This window comes from Lactuca sativa, chromosome 4, assembly GCF_002870075.4.
Source record: "Lactuca sativa cultivar Salinas chromosome 4, Lsat_Salinas_v11, whole genome shotgun sequence".
Classification (NCBI taxonomy): Eukaryota; Viridiplantae; Streptophyta; class Magnoliopsida; order Asterales; family Asteraceae; genus Lactuca; species Lactuca sativa.
This window is the reverse complement of record NC_056626.2, coordinates 259,720,447-259,729,229: the sequence shown is the minus strand read 5'-3', so window position 1 is coordinate 259,729,229 and position 8,783 is coordinate 259,720,447. Positions and strand designations below refer to the sequence as shown.

At 36.5% G+C, this 8,783-nt stretch overlaps 1 protein-coding gene across 1 annotated transcript; it reads right to left on the bottom strand.

Annotated features, from left to right (window-relative positions):
- Positions 1–3,820: 3,820 nt before the first annotated feature.
- On the bottom strand, positions 3,821–4,420 carry LOC111890695 (uncharacterized). The gene has a single exon (XM_023886781.1). It carries the CDS (start codon positions 4,418–4,420, stop codon positions 3,821–3,823), a length of 600 nt encoding a protein of 199 aa, XP_023742549.1.
- Between the last annotated feature and the right edge of the window lie 4,363 nt (positions 4,421–8,783).

Below are 8,783 nucleotides of genomic sequence, written 5' to 3'. Positions count from 1 at the left end.
AGTAAGTAAGTAAGTAAGTACGTGGTCTTCTCATGAGACCCGCTGTAAGTAAGTAGTCTTCTCACGAGATCCGCTGTAAGTAATTAGTCTTCTCACGAGACCCGCTGAAAGTAAGTAATAATGTGATTGATAGTCCCCATACTAAAAGTTCTCCTTAGAGGAGATTCTGGGAAACTAACGGTGACTTCCGCAACGAATCGCTAGGTCGAAATCCACATTTATTTTACGTAATCATATATATACCCAAAACTATACCTATAATAGCTTACCAGAAATATATGAATGTATACCTTTGCTACCCAAAGGTACTAAACTGATTGATTAGAACCTTTATATGTACATATGTATACATAATATATAAGTAAGATTTAGACGACCTTCGGACAACTAACCGATACCTTAAGTACACATCCAAACGAGGAAAAGGAAACAAGGCGAGTTAGTAGTTCTAAGTCCTTCAAACATTATTTATATAACTATACATATAGAGACATGCTTTTAACAATTGTACTAGGAATAGAAGATAGTATCTCCTAACTATGCCTATTATAGTTACTATTAATGTACGTGTATAACCGAAAGTATGCCTTTGCTACCCAAAGGTACTAAACTGAATAATGGAACTTTTATGTCTATATATGTATACATGATATATAACTAATATTTAGACGACATTCGGACGAATAACCGATACCCTAAGGCCACATCACAACGAGGGAAAGGTATTAAAGCGAGCTAGCCGTCCTAAGTCCTTTAAACATTACTTATATATGTATACATATATAGGCATGCATTTTACAATATAAAAGTATAAAAAGAACTTTTGGTAAAAACCTTTGAAAAGTTTAATAAATAAGAGTTCATGACTTGATGTCAGTTTATAAAACGATTTGAAAGTAGTTTGTTTGATAAGACAGTTTTAAGTATAAGAAAAACCTTTGTTCGAAACATAATTCTAACAGAGCTTGAAAGGAAACATACAGTATGTAAGATAATTTGATAAAGAGTTTTAACATGTAAAAATATTTGAAAAAGTCATTTGAAGTCCTATGTTTGGTAAAACAGCTAAAAGTGTAGTAAATCCATTTGTATGCTAGTTATTAATCACATGTGATTGATATAATAACTAGCATGATTCAACTTGTATTCCCCCCATAAAAGCATTTATAAGCATTTAAAAGGTTAATTAAGGGGTATGAACTCACCTGTTGTGAATGGATTGAACGGAAGTGTTGGACAAGGTGCTAGGTGTCAAGTGGAGACTTTAACACACACAATGGTCCTAGTTAACATGTAATGAAACACATATGTATCTAATTATTCATTTTACAACTAATTAACCAAGTTAAGACATCCTAGGACATGGAAAAACTTTGATTCAAGTGCTATAGGTATCGAAGGGTTGCATCTAAGGGTTGTATGGCATGGCATTGGAGTTTATGGCCCAAGGACCACTCCTTATGGAGTTTACGGATCATGGTCATTTCCCTATGAGTTTATGGCCGTAAACACATGGTACTAAGTGCTATTTGGTGTTTTGAGGTCTTATAAGTCATGTTTGAGCATCCGATGATCAAGTCCAAGCCTTAGGAAAGCATTAGGGGCACAATATCACCCCTTTATAGAGTTTACGGCCTAAGGACCATTTCCTTATGAGTTTACGGCCGTAAACTCTATGTGGACATGTTTTCTTTGGTGTTTAAGGTCCTATACCCTTCCAGGATGTGTTCTAGGGTAGTGTCCAAGGCTTACGGGAAGGGGCTAGGGCACACTTTGGCCCATTGATTAGGGTTTACGGTCCAAGAACATCATGGGCCATAAACACCTTTGATCTTGTGTTTTCTAGATGATTAAGAAGTGTAACAAGTCTTATAACACACTAGAGTGAGAGTACTTACTATGTAGAAACTTGAAATGGTGCTAATAGTCCAAGAACACTAGTGTGTGTTCTTGGTGAAACTCGAAGATCTACACATATGGAATGATTTCACGGATGGAATCATGTAAGATCACTAGATTAAGTAAGATATCAAATTATTTGGGCTAGAAACACTTACAAAGTTGAAGATCAAGAAGGAATGTCGGATGCTACTTGAGAGGATTTGAGTTCTAGTCTTGAAATGGTGAAAAAGTGTTAAAAATGGCTAAGTGCCATATTTATACCCTTGGGGTTTACGGCCGTAAACACCATGTTTAGGCTGTAAACTCCAAACTCTTGGAGTTTTGAAACCTTATTGTTGCATAATAAAACCTAGGGCATCCTCTCTCCTGTTATATCTTGAAGTACTAGGCTTTAGAACACTTAAACTGACTCCAAAACTGCTAAAATTTAGAATTTGAGGGTTTCACTTTGATTGAATGCAGAGATTGTTATAAGATTGAAATTTCGAGTTGTCACATCATCCGCCCGTTAGAGGGAATTTCGTCTCGAAATTCAGATTCGAAAGTGAATACTCCTGAATCATGAAAAGAATAGGTACTTCTGTTCCATCTGCATCTCCTGTCCTGATCGATGGGATGTTCTAAGTTTGGCTTCTAACTTTATTTGTATGGTAGCACAATTACTCGTTGTCTGGAGACAGTCTCCCTCCTGAAATTCATATTAAAACTCATACATGGTTCATCAATCACCGTCTTGGGTATACGAGTCGTATATAATTAAGATTGAAAAGGTAGTCGAATAAATGATTCTTTTCTAAGCTCACATCCCAACGAGGAAAAGAAGTTAAAGCGGAATTATCAATTCTAAACCTGTAGAATCTTGATTATGTACCACCCTAGCGTATACTCTCCTCCGTGATTGGTTAACCGTGTGGGTCTTTTGATTGAACTTGACGTACTGTACGAGTAGTTTTCCGGAGAGGTTTGCTGAAGTTACTTCGGGAAGGCTACAAATCGTAAGGTACTCTATGCATGAGCACCTCGGAGTTCTGGAACGACAGCTTCGCTAGAGAGTCGATTACGAGAAAAGGATTTTCGCTTGAGACTGGAACTGTGAGGATCAAATCGAGTCAAGTCAAATGACGACGTCGAACTATTTGAAATTACATGCGTTAGACTGGATCAAAAGGTGCTACAAAACAATACGGTGCAATCTATGAAAGAGTTTTCAGTACTTTAGTTTCAACTATGCTATGACAGCTGTGAACAAAGTATACTGGAAAAAGCCAGTATAGGCAGCACGAGAGTCCCTAACACAGATGGGATCTCGCAAAAGATAAGACTCTAGTTGCACTAGTTTTTTTTTTTTAAATTTTAGAAGTTTAACATAAACGCTACTAAACGTAATGAATTTTTAACGTGGGCCCGGAGTAGTCTCTCCTGCGGCGGTGATCGTTAGCATCCTTCCGTCTGTGCCAGCATTCACTGTTCTCGGGCAGTTTCTTTTGTAGTGATCCACCTCGCCACAACCGTAGCAAGCCTGGCTCACTCCAGCGTTCTGTACTTGGTTGATCGCCTTGCTGGAGTCTTGCAGTAACGGATGGTGTGTCCCTTTTTGTTGCAGTTTAAGCACTGCATTTCCCTACAAGGTCCATGATGGTGATAGTTGCATTTGTTGCAATTTGGGAGATTACCAGCACAAGGCTTTGCTAGTAATGGGTTAGCAGAGACTGTTGTAGGTATGGTAGCAACATTGACAGTAAGTAGCCATTGTTTCCTTGATGATTCTTGGGAGGACTCGTCTTTCCTGTTGTTCCATCCTTGCTTCCTGTTGTTGGTGTTGTTTCCCTTTTGTTGATCTTGTACAACAATCTTTGTGTTCTGATAGTTTCCGTGGTCAATAATAGATTGTGCTAGTTCTTTGGCACTATAAAAAGTATCAGGCCTTGACGCTAACACGCTTGACTGTATTTGGGATGACAGTCCCCAAATATATCTTTCTATTTTCTTGCTCTTTGGAGCAACCATATCTGGGCAAAGAATTGCCAGGTCGAAAAAATCTGTTGGTATAGGTTGATATATCAGAACCAACCATTTCAAGATTCCAGAGTTCCTGCTTGAGTTTTTGAATTTCCCCTTGTGGACAATATTCTGTCATCAGCATTATTTTTAAGCTCTCGCAGCCTATCGAATTTGCCACTATTAGAGTCAGTGGCTTAACGTGGCCATTCCACCATGTTAAAGCTCTTTCTGAAAAGGTACAAGTAGCAAACTTGACCTTGTTGTTCTCTAGGCAGGCACAGATCTCAAAGACTGCTTCTGTATTTTCTATCCATTGTCTCAATATCATAACCCCTCCAGTTCCATTAAAATTCAGGGGATTGGCGTTCATAAAATCTTTATAGGTGCACTCTCGTGAGTGCACATGACTCTCGCCATGGTTCGAAGGAAATGCCCCAATTCCCGAACCAGTAGCGCCAGAAATGTTGATATGTGTCATGGCAGCCGCTACAGCCGCCGTGACTGCTGCTTGGAACATAGCAACATCGAACTAAGGAGGTGGTGGTGGGGGTGGTATCAGTGCTTCAGTACCATTGTTACGTCTTGGATTCCTTCTAGGAGGCATCTGTCAACTATAAGTTGAAAAAAATTCAGAAAATGATAAGAATTCAATAGTACAGAAAATGAACGTGTCCTATGAACTAAATCGCCATAGCTCAACAACAAGAGATAGTATGAATGGTATAGGGTTCTAATAATAGAAGAATGAAAGTATTTGGGCAAGGATTGTTAGGAACCAATCCAACTGTCAAAATCATTGATATTCAAGATGTAGTTATAAAGACTTTAAGCCTATCACAGAAGGTGAGTGGTGTAATCACTAACTCACTAGGTCGTATTGGGCTCTTAGTTATTAATGTGATGCATATGGTTTTCTGCCATCTCGCAAGAATCGCGAGTGGTATCCTTTGTTCTCTGTCCTACTCCTGACGAAATAAATCTGTTGTCCAGTTATGTCTCTTGGGTGTTCTCTGGCATCCCACTAGCTTCGTAATCTTTGTATGTTCCCTTCTCGAAGTTCTCTCTGTTGGCTATTTTAGTGAGGTGGCGTCTATAGTCACGTTATCGGTGCGAGAACGGAAATGTCTAGAGAATCTATGAGAATACTCAATCTATTTCTAGTACTAATTTTTAACATGAGATCCTTATTGAATCTTTCTATAATCACATAGGGTATACAAATTATATATATCTTGGATCTAATAGTCATTCGAATATGTGATACTACTCCAAATCCACATCCCAACGAGGAAAAGGAAGTGAAGCGAAATCACACATTCTAAGTCTATGAGATCTTTAATATATATAACTCTAGGATGTATATACTTTGCCATTATAGACCGATCAGTAAGGCTCTTTTAATTCTCATATAATTATTTACAGTTATTGAACATACTCCCATAGTAACTCTGTTTTGGGTTTGGTTCTTAAGTTTCTTATTACTGTAGACTTTTAGTATTGTTATTGGATAGTATCTCAAAATTCTCAGATAGTATTTTACTTTATGTTTTGTTCTAAAGACTCCTTTGGACATAGTATTCGGTCAGTTTTAGGTTTGTCGCAACACCACTATCATCCCTTAACACATGTTCACCATATCTCAAATAAATATAGTTGATCAGGCTATATTAATTCCAGATATGATTACATAACTTCCCAGTTTTGACTGTTGTGCCTAACAATTAAATGATTTTGTTGTGTTCGAGTATGATACTGTTCTATAATAAGTATGTAGGTACGTAGATATATACTTTTAGTTAAGTATCTTAGTACTTCAAGGTATAAAATCTTGGTCAGAGTATTTTAATCCCATTGTATTTATAGTCTGTATATCTTTTATGGGTTGATATACTCAATTCACTATAAACAATGCTCTGATACCAACCTGTTCTGATACCAATTGTAGAAGTGTTTAATCGACTATAAGAATAAAATCAAAGTAAAAGATGTAATATGAACACACGAAGTAAATAAGATCTGGTTTAGCTCATATTACTTTCAAAGAACACGAGTACAAAACTGATAGTAAAAATTGGGAAAACTCTACTATCAACTCTATGTTCAGCTCCTATATATAGGAGGCTGAAAGTACAAAAAATACCAGGGCTAGATATTATGATTCATTAAAATGATGCCTTAGCAAATACATAGAAAGCATACGAAATTGACAAATATATAGACTTCGACGTATTACAAGATATTTTGACTCTATAAAAGTAGCTATTGCAGACATTTTAGAATCTTGCAGGAATGGAATCTGAAACTTCTAATAGCCCGTTGAGTAATGATAGTCCAAAATCGCCCATATGAAATCTCAGTGTGATGAGAAGATGAATTCAAACTTTAAACTAATTGAGTCCAGAGAATCGACCCATAATCAAGGTTGATTCCATGATACAGACTATAGAGAATGGTCATGAAAGCCTTGCTTGCACCATCAGATCCAGTGACTCGCTCAGAAAAAATCTTAGAGAGAAGAGTAAACAACCCATTTCGCTGAGGAGGCACACATGACTTCTTGACCTTTGTAATCATGGTGAGAACATCATTATATCCCATGTTGTAGAACATCTCAAAATTTTTACCAATAGAAATCGAGTCGGGGTTCACCATTCAGTCTACATAGGTTAGCCCTAAAAGAGAGCAAAACCTAATTTTCGAGACATAGCTCTTCTTATCAAGAATCTCAAACAAAATCCTTTCCTCAGCCTTGACGTACTTTGATGAAGAGTAAACCTGAGAAAGTAGCGACATAGGAACAACGTCGACCTTGGTAAGAGTATTGACCAGTGGTGAGTATTTCAGGCACTCGACTACCAACAACATGTTTGCATCATACTTGAAAGGCACCAAGTCGATGATCAGATTCTGGTTGGGCTTGATTGTGAGATGAGAGGATTGTGCGGTGTGTTCTTGAACTGAAGAAGATCCTGCCATTGTAGGAGCTTGGTGAGTAAGATGAACAGTAGATGAAGATAATGTTGGATTAGTGTCTAAGTCCATAACTATTTTGGTATGTACTTGACCCGATGGTGCATGGTCCTTTTGGGTTGCCTTCACCAAAGCAACTTGATAGGATGAATTATGGAGAGAAAGGATTAAATATGATTTATTAATATATTATGGGAATAATATATTAAAGGAGAAATCATATTGTTTAATTAATATTAGTCAAGAATTAATTAGTAATTAGTTTTGTGACTAAAAGAGATTAATTAAACTTAAGGGACTGGACCTGTAATTATAAGATAATTGCAATTTGGGGTGTGACAGATTGGTATCAGAGCATTGGTTTTGGGGTGTGACAGATTGGTATCAGAGCATTGTTTATAGTGAATTGAGTATATCAACCCATAAAAGATATACAGACTATAAATACAATGGGATTAAAATACTCTGACCAAGAGTTTATACCTTTAAGTACTAAGATACTTAACTAAAAGTATATATCTACGTACCTACATACTTATTATAGAACAGTATCATAATCGAACACAACAAAAGCATTTAATTGTTAGGCACAACAGTCAAAACTGGGAAGTTATGTAATCATATCTGGAATTAATATAGCCTGATCAACTATATTTATTTGAGATACGGTGAACGTGTGTTCAGGGATGATAGTGCTGTTGTGACAAACCTAAAACTTACCAAATACTATGTCCAAAGGAGTCTTTAGAACAAACCATAAAGTAAAATACTATCTGAGTATTTTGAGATACTATCCAATAACAATACTAAAAGTCTACAATAATAAGAAACCTAAGAACCAAACCCAAAACAGAGTTACTATGGGAGTATCTTCAATAACTGTAAATAATTATATGAGAATTAAAAGAGTCATGGATTGTCTTATATTAAGGAGTGGACGAATTCTATGGGGAAACCCATAAGGAAATCGTCCAAGGCCCTAATTAAAGGGGTCCATGGGTTGCTTAGGGCTTAAGCATCCAAATTAGGGTTTCCTTGTTAGATAACCCTAATAGCCTCACTATATATAAGACCCTTATGATCCAAAAACGTGAAGAAGACTTCTCTAGGGTTTGTAGACGTTTTTGGGCAGCCTCCATCCTCTCTCCTCTTCATCCTCTTGCTTATGGTGTTTGTGAACCATTAGAGGAGTGACATTTGTGACTCTAGGCTTTCTAAAGTCAATACAAGGAGATTTGGGATTGTTATTACTACATAACAATCAAGGTAACATCTTAAACCTATTCTTATGTTATTATGATTACTTGTATGCTAGAATTAGGGTTTATAGTCTTGGATAACTTGCATGTACAATAGAGAAACCTAGCTCCAAGCATTAGGGTTTGTATGAGCACATAGGATGTTCTTAGGACTAAAACCCATCAGTGGTATCAGAGCCTAGATTGGTTTCTATTGTATTGATGCTTTGTATGTTGAAAAAATTCGATTTTTGTGTTTCTGGGGGCTGAACTCACCGATTTTTTAGATGAACTCGCCCAGTTCATGCTAACTCGACGAGTCCATGCCTGACTCGACGAGTAGGCTGGTCAGTAAGAGGGAAAACCGAGATTTCTTGCTGTTTTTGCTTGAGGATACTTGCCTTATCATATTAGATCAATATAAATCCGATTTTTTTGATATATATGACTATATTCTTGATCTAATTGAAGATATCTATCAATTAATAAAATATTTGTTTCCTTATGTGATAATTGATTATTTATTTTGATTAAATTGGTAAATTGTTTTGCAAGAAATCATTAAATAAATCAAATATGGATAATTATGTGATTAATTGTTAATTTAGATTATTTTTTATTTGATCCTTATATTATGAAATGTTTCATATTTTCTCCCTTAGGGTTTATAGT